We start from the raw sequence: 23,076 nt of genomic DNA on the forward strand, positions 1-23,076 counted from the left end.
AGGGTGCTTGCGTTCTGGCTCCTTCTGACAGACCTCAAAGTCTCAACAGGAAGTCAGATCCTACAGTCTTCTCTACTTGTATGTCACAGTATGTGTAAAGCTCAGAATGTAATTCATGGGAATTGGTGCTAGCCTTCCAAGTGTGGGGCCCAGGGATCGAACTCAGGTAGTCAGGCTTGGTGGCGAGAACCTTTCCAGGCTGAATCAGCCATCTCCCCCTCCTATATAGTCTACCTCCACCTCATAAAAAATGAACAACACATAGGTGGCCTTACCTGGCAATAAATATTTTAATTTTTTTTTTGCTTTATTTTTATGATGACAAATAATTTTCAAGTTTATTTCCTTTTTTTCTTTGCTATTTAAATACAAAGCTAAGCCACAAACAGGTACAACCCAGACATTTTCTCTCACAGTTACACGCTCCTTCGGATCCTCCTCCAAGTCTGACCACTGACCGGGCTAGTAAGGGGTGTGGGGAAGACTTTCTTAGGTAGCACCATCCTGAGGCTGGGGGATAGGGAGAGGTGTTGGGGACAAGGGTAGGTTCTCATACCTGGCTCCAGAGCCCCAGCCCCTGGACTGAAGGTGAATGGTGAGAATTAGTCCTTCCCAGGAAGGGAGAAGGAAGCCATCTACTTCGCTATCATAGGTAAGAACTGAACTATCATCCTGGTTCTCTGGCTGCCAGGCACCCCTGAGCCAACACATCTGATGCCTGATGCTGGCAGGGGTCCTGGGCTGGCACCATCCTCACAGGACACTAGGGGTTCTGCCTTGACAGCAGGTAGAGAACTTTCCACACAGCAGAATCGGGGTTGCGGGTAGGGGAGTGTATGGGCTTAGTAATTTCTGGTCCCACTACAAAACCTTACTTTTGATTAGAATAGAATACCATCTCCAGTCTTCTCTACACAAACCAGCCAGCCAAGCCAAAAAAGATAAAAATAAAGGAACCCCAGAAGAAAAGAAAAACACAGTCATTCACCCCCTTCAAAACCTATATACATATAAGTTGTTTTCTGTGGGTTTTTTTCCATTTTTTTCTTTTTTTGATTTTTTTTTAAATGTTTTGGTTATTTATTTTTATTTTTTTTTAAAATAAATTCAGTGTTCACATTTCTATAAAGAATTAATGCAGTTTCAAGACCTGCCCGGCTGGGGCAGGAGAACAGTGCTTTTCCCGGCCTGCCTCTGGTCTGACTGCCCACCCTGATGCTTCAAGGTGCCTGGGAAAGCCGAGAGCCTGTGGAAGAGGTCTGTCTGTTCCCGGCTGGGCCTCCCAGCCTCGGGCTCAGTAAGCTTTGGAGAAAGCAGAGGGGAAGACTAGCTTACTGCGAAGCGTTTGTTAAAAAATATCCATACACGTCAATGTGTACGCCTGTCAAGACGCTGAAGAGAACAAGAGCTTGGAGACATCCTGTCCAGGCTGTGGTGGGGGTGGCAGCACCCTCACACCCGCCTGTCCTTGGACGTGGGGTGCGTGGGGTGCGGGGGAGTCCTGGCTTTCATCTTGGGCAGAGCCCAGCTTCCTAGTTCATGTTCGACTCCATTCTCTAAAATCTGTGCCGAGTCTTAGACTGCGCGGGCGGGAAGCACAAACGTTCAACTTGTATGCAAAAAGGTACAAAAACAACTAGAATATAAAAGTTTTGGTAATATAAGGCCATCTGTTCAAGTCCACCTTGGAAACCTGTAACAGATATTTAAATACTACATGAAAAGGCATCTTTAATATACTTTTTAAAAACATTTGAAGTGATTTAGCTAAGAGTAAGTGTGTGTAAAAAAAAAAAAAATCATTTCCCTTTGAGGGCACTTTGTCCTTTGAAGGAGGCAGGGTGGCAGGGTGGCCACATGGTCAGTGCTTCAGCCAAGGGTAGGCCTCGATGGAGGCCTTGCTGCGGTCCCCATAGTCGTACAGGAGCTCCTCCCCAGCCGCGATGTCTCGGGAGGCGATGAGGATGAGGTGAGGCACGCCATCGATGTCGTGCAGTTTGGTCTGGCAATTCCCACACTTACTGTGATTGATCAGCCTCCCCAGGCGGTTTGTTTCACGAGTGGCGTCCACGCTGGTGTGGTGGGAGAGCGAAGGGGTTACACTGATGAAGAGCCCTTTAACCTGGCTGGGGCCCTGCTCCGGGTGACTCCGGTGGAGCGCCCACCGGCAGCCTCTTTGGAGGAAGACAGTTTAATTCCAAAGGCAACTTGGGAGAGCCCAGAGACTCCTGCACAGAGAGCTTGGGGACAGAACCCAAAGAACTCTCTACGGAGCCAAAGTAAGTTAACAGTAGTGCTTTCAAATATATAAACAGATTTGAAAAAAATCAGCTCCCCTAACCTCGGCCAGGAAGGGACAATTACCATTTTGCAAAGCTGCTGAGGCAAATGCCCAGGAGGAAAGGCTTTGGGCGCTACTGAGCAGGTTTCTAGGGGACAAGTCCCCTCCCGCCTGAGGACGGCTCCAATCTCAAAAACTAACTGGGGAGGCGAAAGGAGCCGATCTCACTGAACATGGCACTTCACACTTGCAATCCTAGTGTGTAAGAGGCCAGGCAGGAGGACGGTTAAGTTTGGGGCCAGCCTGGGCTACATATTGAGACTTGACCTAATGATAACAGGGAAGGCAACTGATCAGAGGCTCAGGAGTGGCCAGGGCAGCAGCTCTCTGCCTCTCCTCTACTTGGCACTCACACAGTGTACTCACCAGTAGGTTTTGCTCAGATACTGAAAATAGTACATGTAGCAGCCTGTGGAGGGGTCTTGTGCATACAGAGCCTCCCGCTTCTTGGCATCGGTGATCTCAATGAGGTCCCCATGGTACTCGACCACGAAGTCTCCCCGGGAGAACTGCTTGGTGGCAATCACACCCCTGCCTTTTCCATCAATGAGATCAATCTGTCAGGAGGTGACGAGACAGCATAGCATGAGTTCATAAATGTGAGGTGTCACTAGGTATGGTACCTTCCAGGAAGCCTGGACTTTTTAAAAAAATTTTTTAAAACCAACTTTATTGGATGGGCCTCAATAAAATAAAACCCACACCAGACAGTGGTGGTGTACCCTTAAATCCCAGTACTCAAGAGACAGAGGCAAGTGGATCTCTGAGTTCAAGGTGATCCTGGTTTACAGAGCAAGTTCCACAACAGCCAGGTATACACAGAGAAACCCTGTCTCAAAAAACCCAAAATAAAATAAGATAAATAAAATTAAACAACAACAACAAAACCCACTCACGCTGTGTGATGGCTTAATGGCCTTTTTTTTTTCCTTTTTGTTTCTCTGTAGTTTTGGTGCCTGTCCTGAATCTTGCTCTGTAGATCAGGCTGGCCTCGAACTCAGAGATCCGCCAGCCTCTGCCTCCTGAGTGCTGGGATTAAAGGCATGCACCACCACCGCCTGAATGGCCTAATGCCTTTTACTGAAAGTACCAGGTCTAGCTTCAGGTCATTCCCATCCTACTGTGTAAATGAGCTCCTTTAAGTTCATTACAAAGTACATTTCACGTTAGGCTCCCAGCGGAAATCTAAGTGGGCAAAACACCATTTTGCAGATGAGAAAACTGAGGTTTGGAAAGGCGGAGTCACAGGTCCAAGACCACAAAGCTAGGAAATGGTGACAGTGGGGGCTCTCTCCTTGTTGGGGGAAGAGCCAGGCCCAGTGTCCTGAAATCCTGTGACCCGTCGATAGCCTCTGGTGTTTCTCTGCACACTTGTTACAATGGAGTCACAGAATAGATAAATGGCTGCTCCAGGGGCCCAGGAATACGTGTCCGAGTCTAGGTTATAAGGTGGAAAGGGAGGTTGTTTTTGACCTTTGGCTCCTAGGCCAGATCCCTCTGCCACCACCCACTGGAGGAGAGGTACTCCCCCTCACCCAAACCTCTCACACTGAGTCTGAGTGGGGCCCATGCATTCACAGTGCTGGTTCAGCCCCCAACACCAACAGAGAACAAGACCCATCAGCAGACAAGCAAGTGTCTTAGACCTGGCCATGGGGAAAACAGTTTAGAATAAACCTTATCTTCTCCTTATCTTGTTTGTTGTTTTCTTTAGGGCGTGAGTGTTAAGGATTGAATGCAGGGCTTTGCCCATGCTAGACAAGCATTCTATCACTGAGCTAGGTACATTCCTAGGCCTCTTTTTTGTGTTGAACTGACTCTATAGACAAGCCGTGATCTTAGGACTTTTCTTTCTTTTTTGTTTTTTGAGACAGGGTTTTTGTGTAACAGCTCTGGCTGCCCTGGAACTTGTCCTGTAGATCAGGGTAGCCTTGAACTCACAGAGAGCCGACTGCCTCTGCCTCCCAAGTGCTGGGATTAAAGGCGTGCGCCACCACTGCCTGGCCTGATTTTACGATTTGAAACTATCTATCCTACCTCAGCCTCCTAAGCAGCTGGGGTGAAGCCTTTGCCACTATCCACTGGCCCTTTCTTAGCTCACCCAGGGCAAGGGGTGATGGTGCATGTCTTTAATCTCAGCACTTTGCTGGGTCTACATAGTGAGTTCCAGGACAGCCAGAGCTACATAGTGAAGGAGACCCTGTTTAAAACCCAATGAACAAACTAAAACAGTTCTTCCCGGGGCTGGAGACATGGCTCAACAGTCGGAAGACTTGTTGCTCTTGCAGAGGGACCCAGCTCAGTTCCCAGCACCCACACCACCATACTGGTCAGCTGATGTCCACCTGTAACTCCAGCTCCAAGAGATCTGACACCCTCTTCTGGCCTCTGTGGGCAACCCCACCCCATTCACATAAAACAGGAAGATACACACATGTGCATATATAACAAAAAGAAATCCTTTAACCTGGGATCAATTCTCATCATCCACGTGCTGGGTCCTAACCATCCACCACAAACCTCCAGTTCCAAGGAATCCAATGCCTTCTTCTGACTTCTGTGTGTACCTTGCCAAACACGGTGCACAGATATACATACAAATAAAACACTCATCTATCTCTCTCTCTCTCTCTCTCTCTCTCTCTCTCTCTCTCTCTCTCACACACTCACACACACACACACACACACACACACACACACACACACACCCCGGATGATGCCTCTTTGTGCCCTTCCTGATACGTTTGCCTCACAAGAGCTTTTCTGTGTGGCTCTTTGACACCCTAAAGGGGTGTACTGCCAGTGGCCATGTGCAGTCAGGGCAGCCCCGGGGCAGGTCTCAGTCACGTGCTAGCTAGGTGGCGAGGTCTCCACAGTGTTGTGATGCTGTGGTCTCACCTTCATGCCTTCTTCCTTCCCGCTCTCAATCAGCTCATCAATTTTTTTCCTTTCTTCAGACTGGGTGGAGAGGAAATAAAGGATCAGTGTTAGCATTCACTTACCACGCTAAGGCCAACCTGTGACACCAGAGCCCTGAGCACACCTCTCCTCACCCATCTTTGCTGAGCAATCCACCATCTAATTTTGCGAGGACAGGAAGGACACTGCTCTGGCCCCCTATACTTTAAGCCTTTGTTTCTGAGACAGGGAATCATTGTGTGAGCCCGGGCTGGCCTCACAGAGTGTGTGATTATAGGAGGGTGTCACCATACCCAGCTAGAAAAATGCATGTCCTGTGGTACCACTGGGAGGCACTGAAATCACTAAGGGGTGGGACCTAGTAGTGGTAATCACTGGGGCTGCACCCTGTATGAGAGGGTGGGGCTCCTGCCTAGTCTCTCGTGGTCAGCATCGAGGAAAGTGGTTTTGTCCCATGTGATCCTCCATGACCTGCAGCCTACCCAAGTGCAACAGGGGTCAGCTCATGGACAGAAGCCTCCAAAACAGTAACAAAGAATAAAGCTTTATTACCTCAGGTATTTGTTACAGAGCCTCAAACATGCTGTTTGTCCTGCATAGGACTTTTAAAAACTGTTTAATTCATCAGGATCTAAAAATCAGGACTCTAGAGCTGGCAAGACAGCTCAGTGGGCAGAGGCATTTGCTGCCAATCCCAACCATCTGGATTTGATGCCCAGGCCCACACAGGAGGGAACCAACTTCAAGACATCCTCTCTGAGCACCACACCCAAACCACGGCACATGAATGCCCCAGCTTCCAGCAAGTGAGTAAATGGAAAATCTGGATTCTGACTTGATGTGAAATCCTCATCACCCAGGAACTGGGCACAGTGACCTATGCCCACAGTCCCAGCTGCTCAGGGGGCTGAGGCAGGGCGTTCGCACGTTTGAGGGCGACCTGGGTTACACACTAAGTTCTGGGCCAGCACAGGGCAATCTGGTGATGCACATCTTTAATCCCAGCATTCCCTAGGAAGAGGCAGGCAGATCTCTAAGAGTTCAAGGCCAGCCAACAGCCGGTGCTACACGAAGAAACCACGTCTCAAACACAAACTAAAAAAGTGAAAAAGAAAGGGGGCGGAGGGTATGGTACCAAGGAGACGCTGCTTGTTCAATGTGGGTTAATGCCCAGCACTACCAAGTAAACACATAAATGGATGAATCACCAGGGGCAGATTGCAGGCGCACCTGCAAGCAGGACACATCTGGCTCCCCTGTCTCTCCTAGCTGATTGACAGCTCCTTGGAGGCCTGGGGGGGGGGGGGGGGACGGACCAGTAGGACATCGCAGCAAGGAACATCCAAACTGGGGCAACTCCCACGGGACAAGCTCTGCTGTTCCTAACCCGCGTCACCCTGATCCCTCTGTGGCCTCTCATTACACAGGATGCTAGGGAACAGGAGAGAGCCACAGAGAGATGCCAGATGCCCCACCAGCATGGAGGCACCTTCCGGCAGATGGCATCTATGGAAGCCTTGCCGCCTGCTGAACTCACACCCTTGCTAGACAGCGCCTGGGACTAAGACAGCTGGCCATTCAATCCACACCCACACTCTGATAGGCCCCCAGATGTGATGGAGACAATGAGCGAATGAGACAGGGTGACAGCCACCTCCCTGGTCTCAAGGCTTCTACTCTAACTCTGGACTCCATTCCTCCCGCTTTCATTCATTCATTTATGTATGTACTTATTTATTTATGTGTGTATTTTATGCATATGAATGAGTGTACTGTCCGCATGTATCCCTGCAGGCCAGAAAGAGAGAACCAGATCTCATTACAGATGGTTGTGAGCCACCATGTGGTTGCTGAGAATTGAACTCAGGACCTCTGGAAGATCAGCCAGTGCTCTCAACCTCTGAGCCATCTCTCCAGCCCCCAACATCCATTCTTTCTCTAATATCAGAGGAGCCTTTTGAAAATATATTATCATTGTTGTTGTTATTATTTTAAAGGCAGGTTCTCTCTATGTAACTCTGGCTGCCCTGGAATTGGACATGGAGGCCAGGCTGGACTCAGAGGTCTGCTTGCCTTTGTTTCCCAAGTCTAGGAATTAGTTTTGCACTACCACATTCGGACCTCTTGAAAACAGAAGAGAAATCCCATCATTCCAGTGTGTTTAGCTAACGTTAAGCATCAACGCTGCTTTCCTGGGAGGGATAAATTTACAGATGTTAATGATACACAGGTCCCTGGGAAGCATCTGTATTAACTCTGTCATTTTTCTTTGGATCAACAATTACTAAGAACTTCAGAATTAGGTTTTTACTCTGTGGTGAGGAATTCAAAATCCCTCTGTAACAGACTCCCCGGTGACGAGACCATGAAAGCACACCACCATGCTCACCTGGATGCTGGCTGAGTTCATACCTTCTCACCATTACCTTTTTCTGTTTTGAGACAGTTGAGTCTCTGCCTCCTGAGTGCTGGGATTAAAGGCTTGGGTCACCATGCCAGAAGTTTTCTTACGTAGGCACAAGATTATGTATCTTATTATGTACAAGGTACAAAGCCTCCCCGCCTCCCCTCCCCCACCGCCTCACCCACCCACTCCACACCAGTTATATAGCCGGCTCTTCCAGAAAGCCAGGTCGCCAGCCTCCAGGCGCTGCAGCAGCTGTCCCTCCTGCCTAGAGTGACCTTTCCCCTCATCATCTGCTAGCTTGTCTCCTCCTCTGCTGCAGAGCTGTCATGACACCTTTTCAGAGAAACTGCAGACTCCCAGGGACCAAGGAGCCTTAGGCCCCACACCCTCCCGAGCTACTCTGGCTCACTCAGCTAACATCCAAAGGCATGCAAGGTTAGTTTCCATCTTCCTGGCACTTCTGCTGACTGCACCTGGGATTTCACGCACGGCAGCCAAGGGCTCTATCTAGTGCTGCTCTGTGGCACCAACTGCCTAAGGCCATGGTTCATGAGTACAGGGGCTGAGGTTATTCACCACAGAAAACCCTAGCGAGGACAGAGGTCAGCAGTTCTGCACGGACACACACCACGTGGCAGTTAATCATTCCCGTGTGTAGAGCAAGGACGGCAGTTGGAATGGGTGTGGGTAACCCAGGTGGTCACCTGGGGATTTTTCCTCCTGAGCTGAGGAGAAGTAGGCCAGGAGTTTGAGGCTTGCCAAAAGCCAGTCCTGGCCTTCTCAAGGGTATTTTAGGCACAGCCAAAGCAGGCCAGAATACAGGTGGAGTGGGGTTAGACAAGGCCTGAGTAAAGGTGGACAGGAAGGATGGAGGGCACCTACAGACCTCAGGTGATATCAGAAGGGAGAAGCCAGGGAACTGCCAACAGTTATTACAGTTCTTGCTCAGGTGTGGTTACCACCCACCAATGGGCAGGCCAGCCACCAGTCACAGGGCTGGGAGCACCTTAATGGCTTGCTCTGTGCTCAAACCCTATGGCTCAAATCCCTCCCTCCTGCTCTGAACTCTGGACCTGGCCTTGCCCTGCCAGCTTTTTCTTCGGCTCCATGGTTCCATGAGGTGCCCCAGAACGTGGCATTTTGACTTCACTCTTGGCCACTTGGTGAAGTACCCACCGACTCAGTCCCCAGCTTCGCCTAGTTGGTCAGGAATAACGTCACCCCCGATGGGCCTAGCTGCTCCATCCAGGTTTCTCTGCAGTCAAGAGAACACGGACCCTGCCAGCAGCAGCAGTCACGTCCACATGGTCCCGGGCAGCTGGCACTTCACTGCCACAGCCAGCAGCAGGGGCACAGTGCTCTTTCAGCAGAGCCAAGACAAACAGCGAGGGGCAGAGCGTGGCTCTTGCTTGTACTGGTTCCTTGTCCAGTAACAGGGCACACTTCCCCCTGCCTGTGGCCTATCTGCTGCAGGAAGTAGGTGACCTGCAGTCACACGCATCCCTCCACAGCCTCTGTCCTCCAGGTACAAGAGCCTGGCTTTCAGCACACAGCCTCGGGCGGCTCCCACCCAGCACTCCCCAACCCCTGCCTGGCTGGGAGGAGCAGCTCTGGGCTCTGTGGCCTGGCACCTCCTCCGCTGTGCTGCAGTGCTGTTTTTGAGTGACCTAGCACAGCCTCCCACTGCCGGCGGGCGTTTATAACAGCTCATTCTTGGCCAAAGGACACTGCCTTTCACAAGAAATAAAGCCAAAGCCATTGGGGAAGCAGGGGGGGGGGGGAGCAGACCCTCCCCACCCCCTCTTTGGGGCTTCTTTTTTAAATGAAGCTGCATCAACTGAAAGAATAGAGGATGACAGCTCAGCTCTGCAGCTCAGCCTGCCTAGCTGCTGTCTCTGATGCTGGGGGCAGCTCTGCAGCAGATGACATGATGGAACACTCAGATCAGCCCCCTCTTCCCTGTGTGGAGGTGACCTGGAGCCTCCAGAGTCAAAGGCCTGCTCAAGAGTGGGAGCAAGGAGGCATCTGGCCATACCCTGGGGGTTCAGAACAGACAGGCAATAATAGCCACACCCCACTGCACCAAATATTGACAGGCTGCCCCGCTGGGTACTGTGTACACATAGGTGTGGGGCCACATGGACTGGACACAAGGGGTGTGTGTGTGTGTGTGTATGTGTGTGTGTGCGTGTGTGAGAGAGAGTCTCAGCTAACTGCCATTTACACTTCCACATTACAGAACAAGAAGGCTCAGGAAGCCCAGGCTGCCCTCAAATCCTTTATGTAACCTAGCCTTGTGCTCTTTGTTTGTTTTTGGTTTTTCCAGACAGGGTTTCTATGTGTAGCTTTGCGCTTTTCCTGGAACTCACTCTGTAGCCCAGGCTGGCCTCGAACTCACAAAGACCCACCTGCCTCTGCCTCCCAAGTGCTGGGATTAAAGCCATGTGCCACCACCGCCCGGCTTGTTTCTCTGTGTAGCCCTGGTTATCGGGATCTCACTCTGTAGACCAGGCTCGCCACAAACTCAGAGATCTACCTGCCTCTGGAGTGATGGAATTAAAGGTGTGTGCTACCACACCCCGACTGGCCTTGAACTCTTGCTATTTTATATTTCACTTCCTCGCTCTGGGATTATAGACAAGAGCCACCAGCTCCAGTTTATACAGGGATGGACTCCAACTGAGCTGTGTGTCCAGCTCAAGGAAGCCATTTGATTTGTGTGTTTTGCTTTGAGACCAACCAAGGGTGGTCTCAAACTGGAGATCTCGTGAGTGCTGGGATCCACACACACCTCTCACAAATCTATTTCTTTAGTCTTTATAACCACTCACCAGCAACAATTTTTTTCTTTTTCTGAGGCAGGGTCTTGCTATGCAGCCTGTCTGGCCTGGAACTTGCTGCACAGACCAGGCCGCTCTCTCACCAGAATTTAAATCAGTTCTCCCAACTCTGTCCCGAATACTATACTAGGGAGGTGTTATGTCTTCATGCGTGGCCTCTGCCACTCTATTTACAGACAGGAGAGTGGACTACATCAAGGTGTATCTGACTTGAGCTCAGCCATCAGTAAGCACTTCCAAGTTACTGTTCTTTAGAAATTCTAGATGGCATGCATAAACGCTTCTAAAAAAACCAAAACAAAACAGGCTGCTTCCTCCATGTTCCCCTAGGTTACAAAGCCCTGACAACACACCCTGAGGTAGGTACAGGTTCCGAAGCTCCCCAGATGGGGTCTTAAACCAGTCTCCTGCTCCACAGGAAGGCAGAGGGGGCTGAGGATAAGCTCTGATAGAGGAAGAACAAGACACTCTCCAGACTCCACCTACACACGAAGCCCCGGGGCCGGCCGCCTAGTCCCTCCCAGCTGCAGCTGCCCAGACCCTACCTGCAACTCAGCCTTGCTCTTCCTGGAGCTCCTTCGCACCGGGTAGAAATCAGTGAGTTTCCTATTCTGCTGTGCTTTCCCTTGAGACCTGGGTGAGAGGGGGGCAGGAGGGTAAACACAAGACGCCCTGCCCCCACCTCCGCTCCTGCCCAGACCCGGGGGGCCGCGCCCTTTAGGTAGTCCTCAAACCCCTTCGTGCACTGGGACCTGACTGCACATGTGCTCCCCTACCTAGGTGGGCCCCGGTTTCAAGGACCACTCATCACTCCTCTCCAGCGGAAGAGACAGGGAGCCAGGCCTTGACCCTTGGACCCACCACACAGATACAGGGGGACACCATAAGTGTGATGACTCGGGAGAGCGGCCTGGCAGGGGACTACACAACCATAACGGGCAGCTGAGCCAGGCCACAGGAACCAAACTTGCTCTACATACGATAGGAGAGGGCTCCAGGATACTTACTTTTTCCGAGGGGCCTGCTTGCCCTTCAGGGGCTTTTTCGGGGCCTGCTTGGCAACCACTGTATTGGTAGGATCACATGATGGGGGTGGAGTTTTTGGAGGTTCTGCTGCTTCAGATTTTTGGTTTGGAAAAGGTGCCAGGGGACCTTTCCTGGCGTCTTTGATCTTCTGCTCGTCGGACTTCGCGGAGCTTCGGATCGTATGCCCGGCATTCCTTTTCTCTGCAGCGCAGAGGAAACAGGGATTTACTCTATGCCCTGGTATCGCCTGTGTTCTAAGACACAGCATCATGGGAGTCATGAAGTGGCTGGAACCAATGGCCAATGGCCAATCAGGCAGAAGAAGTTGGAGCTATGTTTTGACCGAATACTGGAGAGAGGAAGTGGCCCTCTGTTTGCGGACATAGGAGATAGCCTGTGGTCACGTGAAAGACTGTGGCTGGTAATGTTGGCCTGGGTGCTCAGCCAGCAGTTTTCAGACACTGGGCTGCAGAACCCAGGAAATAAGCTCAATTCTCAGAGCAAGAGCTAACTAGCACTGATGGGTGCAGTGAGGGGACAGAGTCCAAACTCTTTTCCCCATTCACTGCCTGGCACGCTTCACTTCAGATTCTCAGCCAAACAAACCCTCTTTCTAACAAGGTAGAAGCACCAGGTTTCCAGGATGGTACCTGGGGAGACTGGCATGCATCCTGTTATGAGGCACACGGCAAATGGCCTTACTGATAACAGTGTACATCTGTGCTGGTGAACTATGCTATTTTTAAAAATGGATCTAATGATTTGCTTTTTTTTTTTTTTTGAGCTGAGGATCGAACCCAGGGCCTTGCACTTGCTAGGCAAGCGCTCTACCACTGAGCTAAATCCCCAACCTAATTTACTTTTTAAAGTAACTAAGATACTACCCAGAGATATAAGATGGCACAGCAATTTTTGGAAAAGTTAGGCGGTTTCCTCACAAAATTAAACATGTAATTACCATACGACCCAGCAACTCCACACTCAAGACATCTACTCAAGATGATTAAAAACACATGTCGGGGCTGGAGAGCTGGTTCAGCAGTTAAGAGCACTGACTGCTCTTTCAGAGGACCTGAGTTCAATTCCCAGCACCCATATGGCAGCTCACAACTGTCTGTTACTCCAGTTCCAGGAGACCTGACACTATCACACAGATATACATGCAAAATATCAATAAAATAAACAAATAATTAAAAACACACGTCAATTCAGAAACCTGTACATGAAATGTGGTAGCTCATGAATACTAGCCAGAAAGACAAAAACCCAAATGCCCATCAGTGGATGGATAGTTAAACAAAATGTGGTCTATCTACACAAGGGAAGTGATTATGATTCAGCCGTAAAAAGGCATGAAACGTCGATACACACTACCTACAACATGCACAGACTCTGAATGAAAAGGCCAGCCACAAAAGCCTACACAGCCTATGACCTCATTTGTATGAAGAGTCCATAGCAGGCAAAGCTGCAGACCCAGAAGGGGGGTTCAGAACTGGCTAGGGAATGAGGAACACAAATTAAGTCTTAATGGGTGTGTTTTTTGTGGGGGGATGAAAATGTCCTGGACCTAGACGGAGGTGGTGGTTGTGTAACTCTGCAGACACTAGGAACCACTCGACTGCACACTTTGGAGCTGGGGGTGTATAGCTCACTAGTTAAGACCCTACCTACATGGTGGCACATGCCTGTAACCCCAGCACACTTGGGAGGTGGGGGAAGAATACAAGTTAGAAGCCATCCTCAGCTGCATGGGAAGTTTGAGGCCAGCCCAGGCTACAGATCTTACCTTGGGGGTGGGGGGAGACTCGGGTTTTGGATATAGCCCAGTGGTAGAATGCTTGCCTATGTGTGCCAAGTCTCTGGGTTCTACCACTAGCTCTACAAAATAAGCAAATAACTTTGATATCTGAATTACAGCTCAATAAACAAAAGAGGAAAAGGAAATGCATCAACAGGATCCAGGAAGTTGGACGTGGGGAGCTGAAGAGCTGGCTTAGTCAGTAAAGTGACTGCCACATAATCACGAGGATCTGAGTTCGGGTCCCCAGCACAAGCATTAAAAAAAAAGCTGAGGAAGGGGGCGCCGGGAGAGCAGGCGATAGACAGCTTAGCCAGTAAAAGCACTTGGCACCAAGCCTAATTACCTGAATTTGATCCTCAGGGCCTTCATGGTAGGAGAAAACGGAATCCTGTGAGTTTTCCTCTGAACCCCACAACCCCACATGTACACAGCGGCGGCACGGAAGTATCGACCCACATACATGCACACACACAAAACGAATACATGCAATTAAAACAAAAACTGGGGCCAGATCAGCCCTACTCCCTTCCATCCTCCCTTCTTGGCAAGAGGCAGGTGTAACCCAGGGAGTACAGTGTCCGTTAACACCTGCGACATGTGTCTGTGCCACAGCACAACTGGGTGAGAGCCTGGCCTTTTGCAGAAACTCCGATGCGCATGCTGCCCCAAATTCTAATCACTGTCATTTGGCAGCGCTAGGGACCAGGAGGCCGGCTTGTGAGCCCCCCATCACCATATGGACGATATTCGCTCTGCTCAGTTTTGGAAGGGATGCAGGGCGGCTGCGGCCTCAGACAGTGCCTTGCCCACGCCTGGGTGGCAGATGCCCCTGTTAGCTACAGGCACTAGGATGTAGAAAGACATGGTGATGGCAGTGTGGTCGAGCCGGGAGCGGTAACATCAAAGGCCCTTCTACACACGTGACGTAACTTACGGGCGAGACAGGATTCCTTCTCTCTCAACTGACAGATATGACAATTGGGACCCACAAAGAGAGCGGCAGCTTGCCCAAGCCTCTTCCTTCCTTCCACACGGCAGTTACAGTTAGAACCTAAGCTATTTTGAGACGGATTCAGACAACAGAGCCTGTGCATGGGGGTGGAAAAGAAAATTCAGCTGAGGCTAGGCCCCTTCCACAGGCACAGCCCTAGAGGTGGGGCTGTAGCACTTCTGACCGTTTCTGTCAGGGAACACACAGCTTTCTCCTATAAAGCCGCCGGTAGCCATGGGGAATGAGGTGTGGGGGCGGCCAGGAGCCTCAGCCTCCCCACTAAAGCTTTAAAAGGGACGACCCGGGAGGAAGATTGTTGGAGGGTTTGCCTTATTATTGGGCTAAGTAGAATTTTCTTTTTCTGGTGTTAGGCGTTGAACCTCGGGCCTTGCACTTGCTAGGAGGCCTCATCCCAAGCCTCCTTATTCCGGCCGAGGGGTGGGAGAAAGTCTCGTCCTGTAGGCCAGGCTTTGAAATCACTGCAGTCCTGATTTGGCCTTCACAGAATTTCCCAATAACCATGCATTCTCGCTCTTTCTTTCTGTCTTCCCCCCACACCCCCCCAAGACAGGGTTTCTCTGTGTAGCTTTGGAGCGTGCCCCGGAATTCACTTTATAGCCCAGGCTGGCCTCAAACTCACAGAGATCCACCTGCCTCTGCCTCCCGAGTGCTGGGATCAAAGGCGTTTCTTTTTTTTTGTGAAGTGCTCAGGATCTAATCCAGGATCTCACATGCTAGGTTAAGTATTTTACCACTGAGCCCCGCCAGCCTATATTCAGTATTTAACTCCAAATCTCACACACAGCGCATCCTGCTTTGGAAAGTAACACGGGACACTTGAATGGAAAGAAACTGTAGAAATGGGGTCAGGGCCCGCCATACAAGGAAAGTTAGTTGATCCCCTGAGCTTATTTCACACTGCAGTCGCCTGGTCTGGACAACCGGGACTCAACTTTTCCTGCATTCTTAACAGTCATAAGCCTCTCCCATTGCAGACCGGGTGTGTTATTTTTGCAATGCGGCATGACACGCCTGAAGGATATGCTAACTCTTGTGAAAGTCGGAAAAACCTGTCAGACCACGGGACACACACTCTGACACAGCCTACTCTTTCCACCAGTGTTTGCTTCTCACTAGTGTGAAGGAACATGGTTAATCTCTCCCTCATCCCTGGCCCTGGGAAGGGTGTGTGTGTGTGTGTGTGTGTGTGTGTGTGTACAACCTACAAAGCTAAAGGCAGAAAAGAGGCCATTTCAGGGCTTACCTTCTCGCTTCCTGTAGATCCCAGCTAATGGCTTCCCCTGGCATTTGACTTCGTGATGTGCAACTGAGTTCTCTTCCTGAAGAGGGGAGCGCATTCCAGAGCATTTGTTCGGACTCATGTAGGCATAGATCTTTGACTGCCCAGCAAACACGTTCTCCTAGAAAGACAAACATGTATTCTGAAAGAGGCGTGAAAACAAGGGCAATCTCATAGCATCTGAGGGAAGAAGGGCAAATAAGAAGAAAGACAGATGTCATCACACTCCAGGACATGCCGACCCAGAGAGGGCCAGAGCTCCGGCAGATTCTGAAGACCCCAGACCCCGGGTTTCTGGCTACGTGTACGCTCTAAACCTGGTACCTAAGGAAGTCTGGCCAGCAGTGGACACGACAGCACAGGAAGGTCCAGTCCGTTTAAGGAAAGCGCGAACCTACCCAGCAGCAGAGAGGTCAGAATGACCCAGGAAAAATCCGACTCTGGATCTGACGGGCTGGGCTGAGTCAAGGGTTAACTCCCCGGGCTAGGGAGTCAGCCACCAGCATAGAAACAGGCCTAAGGGAACCTGATTAGCCACTGGGTGCTGAGGCCAGCTGGGAGGGCTTGTGTACAGCCTGAACCTTCTGCGCCAGGCCTGGCCTGGCCCCTCTCAAGCCACTGCAGCTCAGCGCCTCCCAGGACTGTGGCTGAGTGATGGGGGAGGCCAATGAGAGCTCAGGCTCTGGGCCAGCGCATTTAGGGCGGTCACTCCGCTGCAAACCGCACCTTGGCTGCTAACACTGGGGCAGGCTCAGGGGGGGGGAGGGTCGGTACAGGTCACTCCTGCGCTGGTGGTGTCTTTGGGGGTGTGGGGGCCCCTCCTCGGAGTGACCACATACAGGAGGAGGGCTCTCCCAGAAACAATGCAGGGCCTGGCTGCCACTAAACACCTAATCAAGACACTCTGGTGACTCTCGAGGGACGCCAAGCAGGCTCCCCCCATGCCCTTGGGAAAGCAGCCACCTCCCGGGACCCTAGGTCTCGGGAGGGACTGAAAAAAAAAAAAGCTACAAGGCCACAGTCAAACTTTTCGAGGTCAGCCACAGCCAGGGTCACAGTGGAGCGAGACTGCCACTTCTGTCCGGGCAGCAGATAAGGAAGCTGCCCCAAGCCGGTCCCACCGGCAGGCGCCGATATGGGGGGAGGAACCCCCGCTGCGCCCACGTGCGCGAGGCCCGGGCCCGGTTGGCGCGCTGCTCAGTGCGGGGAGGGAGCCTGCTTACCCCGTCGCTGCGGGGCCTCCCCGGGCCCCTCTGCTCCACCATCTCCGGGCCCGGGGCCGTCGCCGCCGCCACCGCCGCCGCTGCCGCCTCCACCGCGCGGGGCTTGCACATCTTCCTGCCTGGAGAGGGGGGACCCGGGGGAAGCGGGGGAGGGGCGCTCAGGGCGCGGCGGCGCGGGCAGCGGGACCGCGGGGGCCCGCCGCAGCCATGTCTCCTAAGCCCGCACGCAGGGGGGCCCGGCTGCGCCGTGCCGGGGGGTGGAGGGGGCCCGAGCCCTCGCCGCGGCGCCCTCCCACCCGGCCCGGCCGGGGCCCCCCTGCGCCCGCCCCACCCCGCGCGCCCGGGCCCGACACACCCACCTGCAGCCCAGCTAGGCCCATGGCGGCGCGGCCGGCGCCCTCGCCCTCGCCGCGGCCCGGCCACCAGCGCTGCCGCCGCCGCTGCTGCTGCTGCTGCCGCCGCCACCAGCGCCGCCGCGGCGCCCCGGGGAAGGGCCGGCGGCGCCCCACGGCGCCCGCTTCGCCCATGGCCCGTAGCAGGCCGGGCGCCCGCGCGCGCCGCAGCCGGGGCCCCGAGCGAGGCCGGGGACGGCGCGGGCAGGGGCGGCGCTGCCAGGCGCCTGCGGGGCGGGCGCGAGGGCGCGCGGCGGCCAATCCCGGCTCGGCGCGGCCCTTGCGCGCGCGCGCGCCCCCGGCCACTCGGCGCGGAGACGGCACGGCGCCCCGAGCCCGCCGCGGGGCCGCGGCGGCATGCGTGCGGTGTTCACGCCAGCCCCGGCGTCCACCCTGCTGGGCATCCCGGTGGAAGGTGGGGGAGTAACCCAGGGGTGGCCACGGAACCAGGAAGCGGTGGGTCCCCGGTCCTAACCGGCGTCCGGCCTGTGGCCGGTAGGAGGCCCAGGGGAGCCGGGAGAGCCCTGCCTGGCCTTGATAAGTTTGCTGGGGTGCTTCTTCTGCCTTGCAATCTTCTTGTTCACGCCTCAGAACCACCCGGGGAAGACGGACACCATTATTACCTCTTTCCTAAAGATGGGGAAACTGAGGCTCAGGGAAGCGAGGGACATGGCCCAGTTCTAGCAACCCAGTTTTCAGCCCCGGCCAACAGATTAGGGAGGCCGCTACAGATGAAGAAATAGAAGGTGGGGGGGATGTGGCAGAAGGGTTTTGTGTTTTGTTTTTTTTAAGCAGGTCACCCACCTAGTGCTCCTGCGCCCCCCCCCCCCGTAAGAAAAAAATGCCTGGGTAGGCAGAGTTTTAGGCACCCTGGTTGACTGTCCGCTTAACTTACTGCCTTGTGCCGCTCTGCTGTGCCTGTGTTAGGGCATGCGGGCTCGCGGCCAAAGATTCGCTGGATTTGTGCAAAGTCATAGAGGCAAACAAGACACTTGAAGGTACCCAGCTCCTGCCTTACAAGAGCATTACGACCACAGCTAAGAGGCGATCCAAGCCTGGCCTTCTATGTCTTGGTAGCTAAACCGACAGAGCCTTGTGTTCCATAACCTACCCGAGGGGCCTTCCAAAGTTTACAATAAAGGGCTGTTCAAGGCCACCTCTTCACCTTACCTCCTGTTAAAAGGCCTAATCCTGAGAAGGATTACAGGACAAGCTTAAGAACAATCTTAGAACAGTCACACCATATCAGCTGGCTTCAATTAATAGCTTTCAAAGTTGGAGGCCTACCCCACCCTCCGACTTCCCATCCCTCTGCAGATCCCTACCACACTCCATTACTGGAGACAACCCAGAAGTAGAAAAGATTCCAAGGGGACACTCAGACACCCAGGTTAAACCACGTGGAAGTGCCTCTACATCTGAGGTCACACACGATTTATAATTTGGAGTACATCAACCCTTCCAGTTCCATGCTTTTTGGCTGCCTGTCAGCCCTCAGAAGCAGGGCATGGATACCGATGAAAATCATTCCATGTAGAGGCTGCCCACTCTCCCTGCACCTGTTCTGTAACAAATAGCCTATCAGCAAACAGAGCTAAGGATATGGCTCAGTGGTAAAACACATGCCTAGCACACACAAAGCCCTGGGTTCAACCCCAAGGATTGCAAATAATAACAACAAGCAAACAACATGAACTATCCCACTGATATGATGGCTCACACCTCCAGTCTCTAGGTGAGCTGAGGCAGAAGGGTTGCAGGTTTGAAGCTTCCCTGGGCTATAAAGTAAAGCACTGTTAGAAAAAAAAAAAAAAAAAAAAAAAAAAAGACAGAAATAAAAACACTACTGTTGACTAAGATTTCAGAGAACTATAAACTGACAACAATATCATCAATAGCTAACATAGCCTGAGTGTTTGCAGTGCGTTAGGACCATTAATATGGCATCATTTAATTAAAACTTCTGGGGTGTGTATGTGTGTGTGTGTGTGTGTGTGTGGGTTTTTCAAGACAGGGTTTCCCTGTGTAGCTCCGCACCTTTCCTGGATCTCGAGCTGTAGAGCAGGCTGTCCTGGAACTTGCAGAGGCAGGTGGATCTCTGTGAGTTCGAGGCCAGCCTGGTCTCCAAAGCCAGTTCCAGGACAGGCTCCAAAGCTACAGAGAAACCCTGTCTTGAAAAACAAAAACAACAACAACAAAAATCTGTATTCTTTAGTTGCTGAGCGATGATGATGAAGTGGAAGAAAGGAGAACAATTTGAAAAGCGTAAAAGAGGTGGAGAAAATAGATGAGCTGGCCATCCTCAAAATAACGCTCCCCGTGGCTCACTCCCATAACCCCTACACCAAGCCAAAGTAATATACTTGGGTTGTATATGCCTTCCTGACTCTAAAACAACCCAAAGCCACAAGATACTCTTCAAAACCAGAGAGAAGCGACCTGGTATGTGAGTAGTCTGTTCAAATGACACAGTAGGACCCTCAAGGTGGACGTGAATGTCTTTCTTTTCTTTCCTCTGCCTCTTTTTTTGGGGGGTGTGGTGGAAGTGGGGTGTCTCGCACAGTGGCCTAGGCTGGCCTCCAACTCTCAGCAATTCTCCTGCCTCAGTCTCCAAACGTCTGAGACTGTAGGTGTGAGTCACCACACCTGCTCAAGGATGGACTTTCTAGGGGCTAAGGTTGAAGCTCAGTGGTACAGTGCTGACCTAGCCTGCACCAGGCTCTGCTTTTCATCTCCAGCATCATGAAAACAACCAACCTCCCCCAAAGTGATTTTCAGGAGGAAAAAGCCTGGTCTTTTCACTTGCTGTACTATAAATGATGTGTTATTTATAACTCCTAATGTCTAATTCAAAAGAGTAATACACATTCACCAGGCCTAGCAGCAGTACCCCAACTAGTACCCAGCTACTTGAGAAGCTGAGGCAGGCGGACTGCCTGAATCTTGGGCCAGCCTGTGCTACATAGTGAGTCCCTGTCTAAAATCAAAACCCAAGACAGGCTTGGGCCAAGGATGGTAGTATACATTCTTATTTCAGCACTCCAGAGGCAGAGGAGGCCGGCAGATCTCAGTGAGTTTGAGGAAAGCCTGTTCTGCACAGTGAGTTCCAGGCCAGCCAAGGCTACACAGCAAGACCCTGTCTCAAAAAAAAAAAAAAAAAAAAAAAAAAAAAAAATCCGGGTGGTGGTGGTGGTGGTGGTGGTGGTGGTGGTGGTGGTGCAGCACACCTTTAATCCCAGCACCCGGGAGGCAGAGGCAGGTGGATCTCTGTGAGTTCAAGGCGGCCAGCCTGGACTACAGAGCGAGATCCAGGACAGGCTCCAAAAGCTACACAGAGAAACCCTGTTTGAGGGTGGAGGAGGGGGGGTGGTGGATAAGAACGTTAAAGATTGCTTGCACAGCAAGTGTGAGGCCCTAGGATGATCCAATATCAGTAACACACACACACACACACACACACACACACACACACACACACACACAACTAAGTCAAAGGGTCACCTAGCTAGTGATGAGGGCCGTAACTTTACTGGGCAGAAGCTAGACTCCTTTGCCCCTCAGCTTTGGGAGGCAACAGCATAATAAAGACACAGCATGGTGAAAGTTTTCGACTCGGGGCTTCACCTTTGACCTCTGAGGAACTAAGTAATTTCTATTGCTTAACTGAGATAACACAATATTTGGGTCTCAATAATCATTGTTCCCATATTTCAATGATAGTTTTCTCTCTATAATTTAATTACATCACGGGGTGGTGGTGGTGGTGGTGTTTAGTTTTTTTGAGACTGGGTTTCCTGTGTAGCCCTAGTTGTCTTAGAACTTGCTCTGTAGCCCAGGCTGGCCTGGAACTCAGAGTCCACCTGCCTCTGCCTCCCGAGTGCTGGGATTAAAGGCGTGTGCCACCCTGCACACAGCTCAATCAAATCAAGTTTTACTGGCACTCACACACTCACACCTGAATTCATGCTGGGGCCTCCACTCTCTCTGGCTGTCCATCTGTCCTTTTTTTTTTGTTTTTGTTTTTGTTTTTGTTTTTCAAGACAGGGTTTCTCTGTGTAGCTTTGGGCCTTTCCTGGAACTCACTTGGTAGCCCAGGCTGGCCTCGAACTCACAGAGATCCGCCTGCCTCTGCCTCCCGAGTGCTGGGATTAAAGGCGTGGGCCACCACCGCACAGCCTTTTTTTTTTAATGTACTGGTGTTTTGCCTTCATGTATGTCAATGTACGACATATGTGCCCTTGGAGATCAGAATGGTTTTCTGTGAAAGCATAGAGAGATGGCTCAGTGGTTAAGAGCACTAGCTGCCTTTCCAGAGGACCCAGGTTTGATGTCCAGCACCCACATCTGTTCACAACGTTTTGTAGCTTGGGTTTTGGGGGATCTGACGCCCTATCCTGGCCTCTGTGGTCATCAGGCACAACAAAACATCCATACACATTAAATAAAAATAAAGTCTGAAAAGTTAAAAAAAAGTTTTGTGGTAATAGGAATAAGTGAAGTAAAGAATCATTTTATGTCAAAGTTACTCCAATAATTTAAATATGCTTTTAGATGCTTACTTTTTTCCAAGAAAAATGTAGTGTTAAACTGGGCATAGTGGTGTATACCTGTAATATGCCTGAACTTGAGAGGCAAACGCAAGTTGGATGCCAGCTTGGTCTACATAACAAGTTCCATTTCAGTCAGGGCTACTTAGTGAGACTGTCTCAAAATAACGAAAAGGAAAAGGTGCTGGAGTTGAGCTAGGGAAGAGAGGGGGAAGGATGAGACTAGTGTTAATTTCCTCTGTTAACTGGATTGTGAACACTTTAACGTGGTTGACTATGCCTCATTTCTGATTAGCATCTGAGGAAGTCTTGTCCCCGAAGACCCTATAAGAATGCTGGGAGAATAAATGATGCAATAGAGTTCAGAGCATGCAAAGGAGACCAATAAATATGCCCTTAGTAAGTGGAGATTTAAGCTATGATTATGGCTATACAGAGCACATTGCATTAAGGGAAATTCCCACTAACACGTTCGGTCTCGGCATTTCAATAACAACGCCATGCTCCAACTTAAAAAAACAACAACAACAAACAAACAAAAAACACTCCTGTCACGCTCAAGTTTTTGGTTCTTTCGCGTGCGACACAGCGGCTAGAAATATCCAGCCGCTTTTGTCCTGATGGAAAATTGTATCTTCAAGGATGGACACGTCTCGCGCGGCCGCACGAGTCCACCCACGCCATCCCCCTGTGGGCTGAAGTTCGGCCCAGCGTCAGGGTGCAGGGCTGTTCCGCCGGGCACTGGGTGATGGGGATTCGATTCACCCCGCGGAATAGACCACTGGCACCCAACCTGACCCCGCGCTGCAGAGCTGATTCAGGGGAGCGCGCTGCCTGAGATACCACTCAGCAATCTGCACCCTGCCTCGGGGTCAGGTCACCTCCTCCGTCGGCCAGGCTCGTGGCATCAATAACAACCGTTCCCTGGAGGGGCGCTGCGCACGAGTTTCCAAAGAGCTTTGGCATAGGGATACACCAGCTCCGGTGGGGGGGAGACTGGCTGAACCACAGGCGCACACTCGTCCAGACCCGACAGGGGGAACGGTCTCCGGGAGCACCCAGGGTCCCGTGTCCCTCCGGATCCCCGCGCTCCACCAAAGGTGGATGCTTGCGAGCGGCCGCTCCGGCGCCGAGCGCTCCCTGCAGCGCGGCTTACCGCCAGGCAGTCCCCTTGCGCTGGCCACCCTAGCAAATACCTCTAGCCATGGATCGGCTCTGTCACCGCCTGGAATCTCCCGGGAAACCCAGCTTTCGAAAAAAGTTGCAACAACTGTAGCCAACAGCTC

The 23,076-nt window shown here is 51.7% G+C and overlaps 1 protein-coding gene across 3 annotated transcripts; it reads right to left on the reverse strand.

Moving 5' to 3' along the window:
- Positions 1-1,117: 1,117 nt before the first annotated feature.
- Kmt5a (lysine methyltransferase 5A) lies at positions 1,118-23,076 on the reverse strand. Of its 3 annotated transcripts, none has more exons than XM_036171950.1 (8): positions 22,987-23,076; positions 16,852-16,970; positions 15,593-15,749; positions 11,515-11,734; positions 11,053-11,140; positions 5,240-5,299; positions 2,708-2,898; positions 1,118-2,072 (listed from the first exon to the last, which is right to left on the reverse strand). In XM_036171950.1, the coding sequence occupies exons 1-8, from the start codon at positions 22,994-22,996 to the stop codon at positions 1,862-1,864; spliced, it is 1,056 nt and encodes a 351-aa protein (XP_036027843.1). In that variant the 5' UTR covers positions 22,997-23,076; the 3' UTR covers positions 1,118-1,861. The 3 variants fall into 3 exon arrangements, with proteins under 3 accessions (XP_036027843.1, XP_036027844.1, XP_036027842.1); XM_036171951.1 differs by lacking the exon at positions 22,987-23,076 and adding an exon at positions 17,211-17,442; XM_036171949.1 differs by lacking the exons at positions 16,852-16,970; positions 22,987-23,076 and adding an exon at positions 17,211-17,439.

This window comes from Onychomys torridus, chromosome 22, assembly GCF_903995425.1.
Source record: "Onychomys torridus chromosome 22, mOncTor1.1, whole genome shotgun sequence".
Lineage (NCBI taxonomy): Eukaryota > Metazoa > Chordata > Mammalia > Rodentia > Cricetidae > Onychomys > Onychomys torridus.